The 15,500-nt window shown below is 45.9% G+C and overlaps 4 protein-coding genes across 4 annotated transcripts; all 4 read right to left on the reverse strand.

Annotated features, from left to right (window-relative positions):
* Positions 1-573: 573 nt before the first annotated feature.
* kics2 (KICSTOR subunit 2) lies at positions 574-4,054 on the reverse strand. Its single transcript, XM_056588089.1, has 4 exons — positions 3,967-4,054; positions 3,431-3,711; positions 2,479-2,767; positions 574-2,260 (listed from the first exon to the last, which is right to left on the reverse strand). Exons 2-4 carry the CDS (start codon positions 3,672-3,674, stop codon positions 1,441-1,443), a joined length of 1,353 nt encoding a protein of 450 aa, XP_056444064.1. The 5' UTR covers positions 3,675-3,711; positions 3,967-4,054; the 3' UTR covers positions 574-1,440.
* A 961-nt stretch (positions 4,055-5,015) lies between these two features.
* Positions 5,016-7,374, reverse strand: LOC130380747 (E3 ubiquitin-protein ligase TRIM39-like). Its single transcript, XM_056588066.1, has 2 exons — positions 7,023-7,374; positions 5,016-6,918 (listed from the first exon to the last, which is right to left on the reverse strand). The coding sequence occupies exon 2, from the start codon at positions 6,914-6,916 to the stop codon at positions 5,255-5,257; it is 1,662 nt and encodes a 553-aa protein (XP_056444041.1). The 5' UTR covers positions 6,917-6,918; positions 7,023-7,374; the 3' UTR covers positions 5,016-5,254.
* A 767-nt stretch (positions 7,375-8,141) lies between these two features.
* Positions 8,142-10,488, reverse strand: LOC130380749 (E3 ubiquitin-protein ligase TRIM39-like). The gene is made up of 2 exons (XM_056588069.1): positions 10,286-10,488; positions 8,142-10,181 (listed from the first exon to the last, which is right to left on the reverse strand). The coding sequence occupies exon 2, from the start codon at positions 10,177-10,179 to the stop codon at positions 8,551-8,553; it is 1,629 nt and encodes a 542-aa protein (XP_056444044.1). The 5' UTR covers positions 10,180-10,181; positions 10,286-10,488; the 3' UTR covers positions 8,142-8,550.
* A 2,208-nt stretch (positions 10,489-12,696) lies between these two features.
* Positions 12,697-15,188, reverse strand: LOC130380746 (E3 ubiquitin-protein ligase TRIM39-like). The gene is made up of 2 exons (XM_056588065.1): positions 15,032-15,188; positions 12,697-14,927 (listed from the first exon to the last, which is right to left on the reverse strand). Exon 2 carries the CDS (start codon positions 14,923-14,925, stop codon positions 13,297-13,299), a length of 1,629 nt encoding a protein of 542 aa, XP_056444040.1. The 5' UTR covers positions 14,926-14,927; positions 15,032-15,188; the 3' UTR covers positions 12,697-13,296.
* Positions 15,189-15,500: the final 312 nt, after the last annotated feature.

Below are 15,500 nucleotides of genomic sequence, written 5' to 3' on the forward strand. Positions count from 1 at the left end.
CTTAGTGCGTGTGTGCGTGAGTTTGAGCATATGTTTGTGTGTGTTTGCGCATGTGTGTGTGTGAATGGTTGACTTGGTTGTCACATGCTAACCTTAAATTCACAGTAAGCTAACAGGGTGGGGCTGAGTGTGTGTGTGTGTGTATTTATGTGTGCGTGTGTTTGTGTGTGTTATTATGTGTGAGTGTTTGTGTCTGTGGGAGAGTGTGTGTACCGGTATATATGTGTGTGTGTATATACAACAGCCCAAAACATTTAATAATAAAAACACCTGAACAGCACACTGAATGTGACCTGCAAATAGTCGGTGTAATGAGCTATACATGGGACATAATATTCCTTCGAGATGGGCTGTCAATGCACATCTGGGTGTGTATGTGCGTGCACGAGAGAGAGAGAACACAGAACACGTGTGTGTGTGGTGTGTGTGTGTATGTGTGTATATGTGAAAGTGCCTTTTTTTTTACCTTGGCCCCTTTTTTTGGTGAGTTTTTTCGAAATCCACTCACGCATGTTCCCGGTAACGAGCAGCAGCGCTCAGAACGACAGAACCATAAAGTGTTTAAGAAGTAGATTACCGAATAATTATCCAAACTCTAGCGTTTTACCCATCGTGACATTGCACTTTGATGTATAGGGATTGTGTACTTGGCATGTAGCATCACAACATGTTGGTGCATTTTAACTTAACAAGGAGGGAGGCTTTCTCTGAATGTGTATGATAAGAAAAATGAAAGGATTTTGTCCGTTAGTATTGCCGTATTTAAAACCCTGAGCTTCCTAAAGCTAAGCTCATATAGCCAAAAGGAATTGTATCGATGTGTTGTATTTATAATATAAATCAACCTGAATAAATTAGAATTCAAGCCATCACTTGTTTGGGATTCATTCACACACAGACACTTCTTTTTCCGTGAGTCGTTGGAACATTGTGCTTTCATCCATTTTATTTCAGGATACGGCGGCAAGTGTAATTAATAACTCAATTATAACTCCAAATAAATGATGAGGATGATCAAATCTGGTTTGAAATACCCTCCGTAATCAAAAGACAATTACTAACCAATTATCTGTTTTTTCAATCAAGGGATTCCTCATCACTCGCTAACAAGAGTTGTGGAGCAGTTGTAACAATTTGTGTTCCTTTGGTCTGAAAATATATTCCCAGCTCAACGAATAGAGGCAAATCCAAGGAAGATATGATCAAGTCATTCATCAGCTGTCAGAAACGATTTGTTAGCGAGTGAACGTGTGCACACACACATTTCAGTCCCTCACTTTGCGATCGATCAGGGAAAACGGGCGTCCTGTCACGTGCCTGTTCCGAGTCTGACCCCTATTCAGTCATTCAGACCCCGCACCACCCCAGGGGTGGGGGGGTGGGGCTTAGCACCGGCTGCCTCAACCCTCGGACCAGGGCCTCACTCCTTGGACCCGGGCCTCAACCCTTGGAGCCGGGCTTCAGCGTGGCGAAGGGCTTGGAGTTGCGCAGCGACCCCGCGATCTCCTGCAGGAAGGCGGCGATGTGCGTCTCCTTCTCCGACTTGCGCCCGTCGAAGATCACCACCAGGGTGAAGTGGGGCTCAGGCCGCGTCAGGTAGTACGTGCTCTGCACCTTGTCGTCGTAGAAGTGCACCACCTTGTCCAGCGCGTTGAGCTCGGCGGCGCGGTCGCTCATCATCATGATGACGTTGGGCCAGTGCGTGAGCGGCCGCTCGCCCGCCGGCAGCGACACCACGGCGGGGAACTGCTCCACGCCCTTGGGCGCCTCGCGGTACGCGTGCGGGTGGTGGTAGCCGTGGCCCTGGAAGCTCTCCGAGCCGCGGTTGTCGAACACCAGCGACACGTTGCTGGCGTCGTGCTTGCGCACGAACGCCGCGACCTTGCCGTGGTAGTCGGGCGAGGCGCGCGCCGTCAGCGCCCGCACGTCCGCCGGCGCGCCCTGGCGGGCGAGCGCCTCGTGGAAGTAGAAGCTGAACTTGGCGAGCAGCGCCGCCTGGAAGCCCTGCAGCCAGAGGTAGAGGTGTGGCGGCGGGACCGAGCGCTGCGACTGCCCGCCGAACAGGTGCTTGCGCGTCTCCTTCTGCCGCTGCAGCCGCTGGCCCCAGGCCGCCAGCTTGGAGTGGGCGCCGTGGAGGCTGAGCAGCGCCGGCAGGAAGCGCCACTCGGACACCTGGGCCTGGCAGCGCAGCAGCTGGGTCACCACGTCCACCTCCGTCTGGAAGCCCTCCTCCACGCGGCCCAGGATGGGGTGGTAGAACCTGGGGGGGGGGAGGAGGGGGAGGGATAGAAATTAGCAGAAAGAAATGTCGCATAATGAACAACTTCCGGTTTTCAAAATAAAAGCCCCCCTCACTTTTTCACCAGAACCCGCTCATTGAAATTAGAATCAAGCGGAAGTACGTAGGCGGGCGGAGCCAGGCTAGGAATTTCCGATACAGGTATCGATATCGGAGCCCCCCCCCCCTCAGTGACGCACCTGGAGCTGTACTTCTGCAGGACGGCCTCCAGGGGGGTCAGCAGCTCCTCCGAGTCGAAGCTCTTCTGCGCGGCCAGCGAGTGCATCTTCTCGTACAGGTCGGCCATCTCGGTGCGCGCCTGCGTGAAGTGGCACAGCTGCTCCGACAGGTGGGACAGCAGCTCCTCCAGGCAGGGGGCGGAGCCCTGCTGCACGGGGCGCACCGCCGCCACCACCTTGCGCAGCTCGTTGTGCAGCGACGTGTAGGTGGTGCGGATGGAGTCCTTGCGGCTGAAGAACGACTGGCTGCCTGCAGGGGGGGGGGGGGGGGGGATAACGACGAATTGAGCCGATTCAACAAAAAATAAAACCTTAAAAAGGTGACATATTTTACCACCAGGTGTGAGTGGGGTCAGCCGTTACAAGACGTTTTGGAAATCTCCCTCTTCTGACATCACAAGTGGGCGTGTCCACCTAGGTGTATGACGATAAATGAGCAACGTTTGCTACAGTCCACTGGGTAGGCTGGTAGACTCATCTATCCAGGGTACATCTAGGTGGACACGGCCACTTGTGATGTCAGAAGAGGCAAATTTTCAAAACGGCTTGTAACGGCTAACCACACACACCTGGTGGTATACAATTTCACCTTTAAGGCATTGTTTGAGGAGGATGCGTTGGGTATCTACGCACTCCTTACAGGAATCTATCAATTAAATGAGAGTCACTTTGGATTTGCGTTTCATGAACAATTGAACCCCAGATGATGATAATCGTGGAAGATCTGAACGCTCCCCACTGCTTTCTGAATGTAGTCATGACATTTTTCTTAATACACGGTTTAAATTAACACCACTTATATTTATAAACGAAGGCTATTCAATCGGCAACCGGTGCAATGAGGTCTCCGACTGCGTACACAGAACACCGTGGGACTGGTCACAATAAGGTGCGTACGTAACGTTCACTTTACCCAGCTTTTGTCCGAGAAACGTCATATTGTAGTACGCCTTCTCCGCGGCGGCCAGGTGGGCCAGGGCGGCGAGCAGGGCCGTCCAGATGGCCCCGGCCCCTTTGGTGGTGTCCTTCTCCTTCTCCACGTAGTCCTTGGCCCGGTCGAAGGAGAACATGCCCAGCTGCGTAAAGAAGCTCTCCAGGATGGCCCTCTCCCGGGGCACTGGCCGCAGCTCATCCTCCCGCACAGCCTCGGTCATCATGACTCAAAGCTAGGACGCCACAGGTTTGAATACGACTCTACACATGAAGGAAAACGAAAAAAGAGGAAAGCGAGTGATCTTAAAGTCTTACAGCTGTGAAGTAGTTGAAGCGGACGGCAATTGTGAACTGATTTCGGACTATTGCGCAAATAAAACGATTTCCGCCGTGAATTTGGACGATTTATAGTATGCAGTAACATTCTATAGTCTAGTATAGTTTATATTGTAAACAATTATTTTAAAGATGCTACTTCAATCTGTTTGAAATGGACAAGGATCAGCAAGCGCTCACCACCTGACAGCCATGTTGGTTACGCAATGTCAACAATACGGATCCCTACAAGGGCCAAAAAGCGAACACGCATAACACCGCTGCTCCATTCATCCGCCGTACAAAAATAGATCTTATTAAATGAATGGCACATTGTTTATACATTTGAAGTAATATAAAACATTTATATTTAGTTACATCAAGGAAAGTAAATATTTGTCGGTTGTCTTCAACTGTTGAACTGGTTGTTGAACTTGGTTTGGAAGACGACCAGCACCTGCACAACGTCCTGCAGGGGATATTAATAAACGTGAAGGACACTATTTTAAGGTAAGGTTGCTCAACCAAGTATAACCACACTCTTTCGTTGACCAATCAATACAGTGAGTGCCTCCATAAAAACATTGGATTTGGCAGCACAGTTTCGAACATGGAACATTTACAGGATGAATATAGTCCAGAATGTAAACGTTTAGCAATACTTAAAGCATATACAACCCTAAATAAAACGTTTAATTAAAAAACTCTCAACACAGAAACGTCCTTGAGTGATATATTCCATTGTATATTTTCTATGTTGAAGTTTGATTGGCCAACGCAACTTTGAAGGTGTGATATTGTGCTACCAGGTGTGTGTGTGTGTGTGTGTGTGTGTGTGTGTGTGTGTGTGTGTGTGTGTGTGTGTGTGTGTGTGTGTGTGTGTGTGTGTGTGTGTGTGTGTGTGTGTGTGTGTGTGTGTGTGTGTATAAAGCCATTACAAGCTGTTTAAAATGATAGATAAGCAACATTTGCTACAATCCTAAATCTCCCTGAGCGATGGAGACCGTGGGCCTGTACTACGAAGCTCGATTAGAGGGTTAGCGAGGTATGTTGAGCTGAAAGCCTGGGTTAGCTGTACCACGAAAGTCGTCGCTGTATCACCATGGTGATACAGCTCGCAACCAAACCTGGTGACTGACTCGAATGTATCTATTCCACTTAAATAATCTATGACAATGATAGGCCTACACATAGATTTTTTTCCTTTTCCATTTATTAAAATAAAAGTGTAAAGAACATTGTATTGTTTTTTCGTTCACTATTCAGAATTTAAAACCAATAGAAAAGTTAATAAACGACAATAATTATTTATACAAATGAATCCTCTAAAGATTTTCAAAAATCAGGAGAAAACAGACAAATAATACAGTGTAATCTAACCATTCATAATGAGTTGTATTCAACAACAGGGTAATATTCTTGAAGAACTTATCTTTAAAAGACAGCAGGAGACACTAATGCAGATCTCTCAGATCTCACATAGTAGAGATTATCCTTCATGGAACAACATTAGTTGTTCCATGAAGCCTGTTTGATTGACAGGTGAGATGATCAGGGGGGCAGACTTGTTGCCTTCATGATCATGGCGGCCTGGGCAGAGGAATGGATAGAGAGGCTCACTGAAGGTGCAGCCAGTAGCAGAGTAGATATGAACCCTGGCCTCCACATCATAGAAGGAGACCAGACCCTCATCATAATCAACAAACACCCCCACCTTCTGGAGCCCAGCTCTCAGAGGGAGACGGACAGAAGGGTTATCTCCAAAAAAGAACCCATTCTTGTCAAAGTAAAGCATCCAGCAACCCGTCTCAGGGGTCATTATGATCTCGCCGATTCTGTCGATGGACTCTCTGGCCACTCCTAAATACCATTTAGTCTTGTCTTTAACCTGGACCTCAAAGTAAAATCTCCCTGAGGAGAAGCTCTGACTCGCGAGAACATGTATATAGTTTGTAAATCTTTTAGGGTTGTCTGGGAGTATCTTCACTACACCTCCATCATGTACTTGTTTCCCATCCTCAGACAGGATGAGATTGGGATGAGATGTATCAGGATCCAGGGTCACATCTACTTCATACTGCTGGACCCTCTTCAGTTCAGCAGCACCACGCAGCTTCTTCATCTCCATGTTCAGTGTCTCCTCCAGCTGATCCAGGGATCTCCTCAAGGTCCCTACGTATGACGGAGGTCGGACCTCCACCGTGGTCCAGTCCCTGGTGGGTGGAGGATCCTTCAGGGATCTGAAGGCCTGGAGGAAGTGGAGGTGGTCTTCAGGTTGTGAGAGCCGCTTCACCTCTGAGCTTCTATTGGTCAGATCTTCTATTTCCTGCTCCAGCTCTTTGATGAGGTCATCAGCTTGTTTCTCTGTGGATTTCAGTTTCTCTTGAACAGTTTGGTTGAATTCATCCCGGCACTTTTCAACACAGCCTATCAGAGCAGTGAAGACCTGCCCACCAATGGCTATCTCTCTGTCTGCATCTTTGCTGCTCAGTTCCACTGTGTCTTTGATCTCCTTAATCTTTTGTTTTCTCTCCTGGATCATCTGGAGAACTTCAGCCTCTATCTTCCCCAGCTGGGCCGTCCTCACTTCATACTCCTCCTTTAGAGGTACAACAGTATGGGACCTGTGGTCACCCTCTGTGCAGAACTGACACACACATACCTGTTCAGTCTGGCAGAAGAGCTCCAGAAGTATGTTGTGTTTCTTACACATCCTGTCTTCCAGACAGTCCATAGGCTCGATCAGCCGATGTTTCTGCAGGCGAGCGACTCTCTGATGTGGCTCCAGGTGGGTTTGGCAGTAAGAGGTAAAACACACTAGGCAGGACTTCACGGCCTTCAGCTGGGTCCCAGTACAGAAGTCACAGGGAACATCTGCTTGTTCAACAAAAAGCTGCTCTTTTACTCGTACGGTTGTTCTAAACTGAGCAGCCAGCTCTGATAAGAAGGTATTGACCTGTAGATCAGGTCTTGTGTTGAAAAGCTTGTTGCAAACAGGACATTTGTACTGGATCTGTTCATCCCAGAACTCTGTAATACAGGATCTGCAGTAGTTGTGTCCACATGTGGTGGAAACTGGATTGTTGAACACATCCAGACAGATGGAACATGAAAAGTTCTCTTCAGACCAGCAAGTGTTAGCAGAGGCCATTCCTAGACACAGACGACAAGGTTTATGTATTGAGCAATTATATATTTCTAATTCCATAATGGGAAGAGAAGTTTTAACTTTCTCAAAATTTTGCTGTTTTACTTACCTTGTTGTTAACGTCAGTCAGACTATTTGTTCCAAAATGCGTTTATTTTACTCCTGATCGAGAGAACTGCTTCCACGTCGGATGGCTTTGGTTTCTATGAATGTTAAGTTTCGTTTCTTGAACAAAACGTCCTCTTCTCTCCTCCCATAACCCCTGGCTCCGCCCCCACGGGCACAGTTCACTGACGTCCCAACTTCCAGCATGTGTTCATGCGTTGTGGCCAGGCAGCGGTTGTGGCTGGATGGATGAGGTACATGCGGGGCCTCTGCATGAGGCCTGCTGCAGGGTTCCCTTCTTCTATATCCAGGTTTACTTTGGGGTTTGATTGGGACTTTTCAATGTTTGATTTTTGATTTTCGGCTTTCCCATGCGTCACCAGTAGATGGCGGTGTTGCATTTCCCTAATCGTACAGCAATCGGTTACACAACATCAATAGACTATAAGAATATGACTTACTTAACCTTTGGTATATTTAGAGAAGACTAAACTAGACTATGACCTACTAACCCTTAGTTATACTTAGAGAAGACTAAACTAGACTATGACCTACTAACCCTTAGTTATACTAAGAGAAGACTAAACTTGACTAGGCCTTACTAAGCCTTAGTTCTACTTGAGGATCATTGGTTTGCTAGGACTGCTGTTGGCGGTGCCTCGCTGCACCTGTCCTCCACATTTCACACACCTCCACCCAAAGCTCAACTCCACCTTAATGCTGTTGAAATGCAAGACGCAGTGTGTTGACAACAAGTGTGTGAACACGGTTTTGAAGGAACCACCTTGAAGGAACCTTTCATTATGTCTTGTGTTCATTTAGTGGGGTTGGGTTCGTGTTGGGTCTTTATCTCCTTCTCGCTCGCGCGCGTGCGTGTGTGTGTGTGGCAACAAAGGCTCTTCAACCATATAAAACACACACACACACACACACACACACACACACACACACACACACACACACACACACACACACACACACACACACACACACACACACACACACACACACGCACAAACACATTTATTTTTTTCACTTGTAACAGTATGTATACTGAATACTATTGACTGGAATGTATCTATTCCACTTAAATGATCTATTACAATGATAATGTAGGCCTACATTCATTTTGTACCTTTCCCTTTTATTAAAATCAAATTGTAAAGAACATTGTATTGTTTTTTCATTCACTATTCAGAGTTTAAAACCAATAGAAAAGCTAATAAACGACAATTATTATTTATACAAATGAATCCTTTAAAGATGTTCTACATAAGAGCAGCTGTTAACTATTTTATAGCATTCAATTTATAAAAAAATCAGGAGACAACAGACAAACAATAGAGTGTAATCTAACCATTTATAATGAGTTGTATTCAACAACGGGGGTTATATTCTTAAAGAACTTCTCGTTAAAAGACGGCAGGAGACACTAATGCAGATCTCTCAGATCTCACATAGTAGAGATTATCCTTCATGGAACAACATTAGTTGTTTAGGTTGTTTGATTATATTATTATCAAACTAAGGTCCTAGTCTGTTTGATTGACAGGTGAGAGGTTCAGGGGGGCCGAGTTGTTACCTTCATAATCATGGCGGCCTGGGCAGAGGAATGGATAGAGAGGCTCACTGAAGGTGCAGCCAGTAGCAGAGTAGATATGAACCCTGGCCTCCACATCATAGAAGGAGAGCAGACCCTCATCATAATCAACAAACACCCCCACCTTCTGGAGCTCAGCTCTCAGAGGGAGACTGACATAAGGGTTATTTCTAAAAGACAACCCATCCTTGTCAAAGAGAAGCCTCCAGTAACCCGTCTCAGGGGGCCCTTTGGTCTCGCTGATTCTGTCGATGGACTCTCTGACCACTCCTAAATACCACTCAGTCTTGTCTTTAACCTGGACCTCAAAGTAAAATCTCCCTGATGAGAAGCTCTGCCTTGCGAGAACATGTAAATACTTTGTAAATCTTTTAGGGTTGTGTGGCAGTATCTTCACTACACCTCCATGATGTACTTGTTTCCCTTCCTCAGACAGGATGAGCTTGGGATGAGCTGTATCAGGATCCAGAGTCACATCTACTTCATACTGCTGGACCCTCTTCAGTTCGGCAGCTTCACGCAGCTTCTTCATCTCCATGTTCAGTGTCTCCTCCAGCTGATCCAGGGATCTCCTCAAGGTCCCTACGTATGACGGTGGTCGGACCTCCACCGTCGTCCAGTCCCTGGTGGGTGGAGGATCCTTCAGGGATCTGAAGGCCTGGAGGAAGTGGAGGTGGTCTTCAGTGTGTGAGAGCCGCTTCACCTCTGAGCTTCTATTGGTCAGATCTTCTATTTCCTGCTCCAGCTCTTTGATGAGGTCATCAGCTTGTTTCTCTGTGGATTTCAGTTTCTCTTGAACAGTTTGGTTGAAGTCATCCCGGCACTTTTCAACACAGCCTATCAGAGCAGTGAAGACCTGGCCACCAATGGCTATCTCTCTGTCTGCATCTTTGTTGCTCAGTTCCACTGTGTCTGTGATCTCCTTCATCTTTTGTTTTCTCAACTGGATCATCTGCGGAACTTCAGCCTCTATCTTCCCCAGCTGGGCCGTCTTCACTTCATATTCCTCCTTTAGAGGTACAACAGTATGGGACCTGTGGTCACCCTCTGTGCAGAACTGACACACACATACCAGTTCAGTCTGGCAGAAGAGCTCCAGAAGTCTGTCGTGTTTCTTACACATCCTGTCTTCCAGACGGTCCATAGGCTCGATCAGCCGATGTTTCTGCAGGCGAGCGACTCTCTGATGTGGCTCCAGATGGGTTTGGCAGTAAGAGGTAAAACACACTAGGCAGGACTTCACGGCCTTCAGCTGGGTCCCAGTACAGACGTCACAGGGAACTTCTGCTTGTTCAACAAAAAGCTGCTCTTTTACTCGTACGGTTGTTCTAAACTGAGCAGCCAGCTCTGATAAGAAGGTATTGACCTGTAGATCAGGTCTTGTGTTGAAGTGCTTGTTGCAAACAGGACATTTGTACTGGACTTGTTCATCCCAGAACTTTGTAATACAGGTTCTGCAGAAGTTGTGTCCACATGTGGTGGTAACTGGATTGTTGAAAACATCCAGACAGATGGGGCATGAAAAGTTCTCTTCAGACCAGCAAGTGTTAGCAGAGGCCATTCCTAGACACAGACGACGAGGTTTATGTATTGAACAATTATATATTTCTAATTCCATAATGGGAAGAGAAGTTTTAACTTTCTCAAAGTTGTGCTGTTTTACTTACCTTGTTGTTACTGTCAGTCAGACTATTTATTCCAAAATGTGTTTTATTTTTCTCCTGATCGAGAGACCTGCTTCCACGTCGGATGGCTTTGGTTTCTATTTTAGGCTTCGCTTCCATGACCACATTTCCTCTGCTATCCTCCCCTAACCCCTGGCTCCTCCCATAACCCCTGGCCCCTCCCCTAACCCCTGGCTCCGCCCCCACGGACACAGTTCACTGACGTTCCAACCTCCAGACTCTTTGGACGCATTCATAAACCGTGTAGGCTACTTCAATGCATTGATGTGTTCTCTTGTTTTTGCCGTTCAAATATGTTCAACTATTAAAAGACTGGACACAGAGAGCCCGGGAAAACAAGAAAAGTTTGTGATATGTGACCAACTGATTTAGAGCTGTACAAATACATTTGACTTGATTTTGACTTTGGCTGGTATTTTCTCCACAGTCTTTATAAAAACAACCCTCCCCTGTGTGCTCGGGTTTTATGTGCTATTATGGTTGGTATTCATTATTGTTTGTGTATCACTCATCTCTGAGAGGTACACAACCTCGTCTCTGAGGTACAACCTCGTCTTTGAGATACACAACCTTGTCTCGGATCTACACAAACTGATCTGAGAGGAATACAATCTCATCTCTGAGAGGTACACAACCTCGTCTCGGAGGTACACAACCTCGTCTTGGAGGTACACAACCTCGTCCCTGAGGTACACAATCTCATCTCTGAGAGGTACACAACCTCGTCTCGGAGGTACACAACCTCGTCTTGGAGGTACACAACCTCGTCCCTGAGGTACACAATCTCATCTCTGAGAGGTACACAACCTCGTCTCGGAGGTACACAACCTCGTCTCTGAGGTACACAACCTCGTCTCAGAGGTACACAACCTCGTCTCCGAGGTACACAACCTCGTCTCGGAGGTACACACTACTAGGTGCTGAGGCCGTCAGAGCGCCCGGAGCACGACTCGGCCCAAAGGTCCTCGTTAACGGGGTTCATGTGTTCATGCGTTGTGGCCTGGCAGCGGTTGTGGCTGGATGGATGAGGTACATGCGGGGCCTCTGCATGAGGCCTGCTGCAGGGTTCCCTTCTTCTATATCCAGGTTCACCTTGGGATTTGATTGGGACTTTTCAATGTTTGATTTTAGATTTTCAGCTTTCCCGTGCGTCACCAGTAGATGGCGGTGTTGCATTTCCCTAAACGTACAGCAATCTATTATTATAACAGCTTGGTTACACAACAACAACAGACTATAAGAATATGACTTACTTACCCTTTGGTATACTTAGAGAAGACTAAACTAGACTATGACTTACTAACCCTAAGTCATACTTGGAGAAGACTAAACTAGACAATGACTTACTAACCTTTCGCAATACTTAAGAGAAGACTAAACTAGACTATGACCTACTAACCCTTAGTTATACTTAGAGAAGACTAAACTAGGCTATGACCTACTAACCCTTAGTTATACTAAGAGAAGACTAAACTAGACTATGACCTACTAACCCTTAGTTATACTAAGAGAAGACTAAACTAGACTATGACCTACTAACCCTTAGTTATACTAAGAGAAGACTAAACTAGACTATGACCTGCTAACCCTTAGTTATACTTAGAGAAGACTAAACTAGACTATGACCTACTAACCCTTAGTTATACTTAGAGAAGACTAAACTAGACTATGACCTACTAACCCTTAGTTATACTAAGAGAAGACTAAACTAGACTATGACCTACTAACCCTTAGTTATACTAAGAGAAGACTAAACTAGACTATGACCTACTAACCCTTAGTTATACTTAGAGAAGACTAAACTAGACTCTGACTGTCTAACCTTGCGTTATACTAAGAGAGACTAAACTAGACCATGCCTTACTAAGCCTTAGTTATACTTAGAGAAGACTAAACTAGACTATGACCTACTAACCCTTAGTTATACTAAGAGAAGACTAAACTAGACTATGACCTACTAACCCTTAGTTATACTTAGAGAAGACTAAACTAGACTATGACTGTCTAACCTTGCGTTATACTAAGAGAGACTAAACTAGACCATGCCTTACTAAGCCTTAGTTATACTTGAGGATCATTGGTTTGCTAGGACTGCTGTTGGCCGTGCCTCGCTGCACCTGTACTCCACATTTCACACACCTCCACCCAAAGCTCAACTCCACCTTAATGCTGTTGAAATGCAAGACGCAGTGTGGTGACAACAAATGTGTGAACACGGTTTTGAAGGAACCACCTTGAAGGAACCTTTCATTATTTCTTGTGTTCATTTGGTGACGTTGGGTTCGTGTTGGGTCTCTATCTCCTTCTCGTGTGGGTGTGTGGGTGTGTGTGTGTGGGTGTGGGTGTGGGTGTGGGTGTGTGTGTTGAGCAACAAAGGCTCTTCAACCATATCTCTCACACACACACACACACACACACACACACACACACACACACACACACACACACACACACACACACACACACACACACACACACACACACACACACACACACACTTATTTTATTCACTTGTAACAGTATTCATACTGAGTACTATTGACTGGAATGTATCTATTCCACTTAAATTATCTATTACAATGATAATGGAGGCCTACACATACATTTTTTACCCTTCCCTTTTATTAAAATCCAAGTGTAAAGAACATTGTATTGCTTTTTCATTCACTGTTCAGAATTTAAAACCAAAAGAAAAGTTCCAATTATTATTTATACAAATTAATCCTCTAAAGATGTTCTAAATAACAGCAACTGTTTACAATTTTATAGCATTCAATTTACAAAAAAAATCAGGAGAAAACTGACAAATAATACAGTGTAATCTAACCATTTATAATGAGTTGTATTCAACAACTGGGGTTATATTCTTCAAGAACTTCTCGTTAAAAGACAGCAGGAGACACTAATTCAGATCTCACATAGTAGAGATTATCCTTCATGGAACAACGTTAGTTGTTTAGGTCGTTTGATTAATTTATTATCCAACTAAGGTCCTAGTCTGTTTGATTGACAGGTGAGATGATCAGGGGGGCAGAGTTGTTACCTTCATAATCATGGACGCCTGGGCAGAGGAATGGATAGAGAGGCTCACTGAAGGTGCAGCCAGTAGCAGAGTAGATATGAACCCTGGCCTCCACATCATAGAAGGAGACCAGACCCTCATCATAATCAACAAACACCCCCACCTTCTGGAGCCCAGCTCTCAGAGGGAGACGGACAGAAGGGTTATCTCCAAAAAAGAACCCATTCTTGTCAAAGTAAAGCATCCAGCAACCCGTCTCAGGGGTCATTATGATCTCGCCGATTCTGTCGATGGACTCTCTGGCCACTCCTAAATACCATTGAGTCTTGTCTTTAACCTGGACCTCAAAATAAAATCTCCCTGAGGAGAAGCTCTGCCTCGCGAGAACAAGTATATAATTTGCAAATCTTTTAGGGTTCTCTGGGAGTATCTTCACTACACCTCCATCATGTACTTGTTTCCCATCCTCAGACAGGATGAGACTGGGATGAGCTGTATCAGGATCCAGAGTCGCATCTACTTCATACTGCTGGACCCTCTTCAGTTCAGCAGCTTTACGCAGCTTCTTCATCTCCATGTTCAGTGTCTCCTCCAGCTGATCCAGGGATCTCCTCAAGGTCCCTACGTATGACGGAGGTCGGACCTCCACCGTCGTCCAGTCCCTGGTGGGTGGAGGATCCTTCAGGGATCTGAAGGCCTGGAGGAAGTGGAGGTGGTCTTCAGTGTGTGAGAGCCGCTTCACCTCTGATCTTCTATTGGTCAGATCTTCTATTTCCTGCTCCAGTTCTTTGATGAGGTCATCAGCTTGTTTCTCTGTGGATTTCAGTTTCTCTTGAACAGTTTGGTTGAATTCATCCTGGCACTTTTCAACACAGCCTATCAGAGCAGTGAAGACCTGGCCACCAATGGCTATCTCTCTGTCTGCATCTTTGCTGCTCAGTTCCACTGTGTCTGTGATCTCCTTAATCTTTTGTTTTCTCTCCTGGATCATCTGCGGAACTTCTGCCTCTATCTTCCCCAGCTGGGCCGTCTTCACTTCATATTCCTCCTTTAGAGGTACAACAGGATGGGACCTGTGGTCACCCTCTGTGCAGAACTGACACACACATACCTGTTCAGTCTGGCAGAAGAGCTCCAGAAGTATGTTGTGTTTCTTACACATCCTGTCTTCCAGACGGTCCATAGGCTCGACCAGCCGATGTTTCTGCAGGCGAGCGACTCTCTGATGTGGCTCCAGGTGGGTTTGGCAGAAAGACATAAAACACTCTAGGCAGGACTTCACGGCCTTCAGCTGGGTCCCAGTACAGAAGTCACAGGGAACTTCTGCTGGTTCAACACAATGCTGCTCTTTTACTCGTACAGTTGTTCTAATCTGAGCAGCCAGCTCTGATAAGAAGGTATTGACCTGTAGATCAGGTCTTGTGTTGAAGAGCTTGTTGCAAACAGGACATTTGTACTGGACTTGTTCATCCCAGAACTTTGTAATACAGGTTCTGCAGTAGTTGTGTCCACATGTGGTGGTAACTGGATTGTTGAACACATCCAGACAGATGGAACATGAAAAGTTCTCTTCAGACCAGCAAGTGTTAGCAGAGGCCATTCCTAGACACAGACGACAAGGTTTATGTATTGAGCAATTACATATTTCTAATTCCATAACGGAAAGAGAAGTTTTAACTTTCTCAAAGTTGTGCTTTTTTACTTACCTTGATGTTAATGTCCGTCAGACTATTTGTTCCAATATGCGTTTTACTTTTCTCCTGATCAAGGGAACTGCATCCACGTCGGATGGCTTTTGTTTCTGTTTCGTTTCCTGAACCAAACGTCCTCTTCTCTCCTCCCCTAACCCCTGGCTCCTCCCCTAACCCCTGGCTCCGCCCCCACGGACACAGTTATGGCGTTACACACACACTGACGTTACAACTTCCAGACTCTTTGGGCGCATTCATAAACCGTGTAGGCTACTTCAATGCATTGAGATAATGCATTGACATAAGCCTTATCTCCAAGACTCGAACCTCATAAAACTGCCAAGTCATGTGACTCGGGGTATAGGCAGACGAACCAGACCAACAATGTGGCAGACGATTTATAAACATCAATTTGCGGAGGGGGGAGCCCCCCGCCCCCACACAAACATTACTTCCATAGTTATATTAAAGTCCTTAATAACTT

Source organism: Gadus chalcogrammus, chromosome 4 (assembly GCF_026213295.1).
Source record: "Gadus chalcogrammus isolate NIFS_2021 chromosome 4, NIFS_Gcha_1.0, whole genome shotgun sequence".
NCBI lineage: Eukaryota > Metazoa > Chordata > Actinopteri > Gadiformes > Gadidae > Gadus > Gadus chalcogrammus.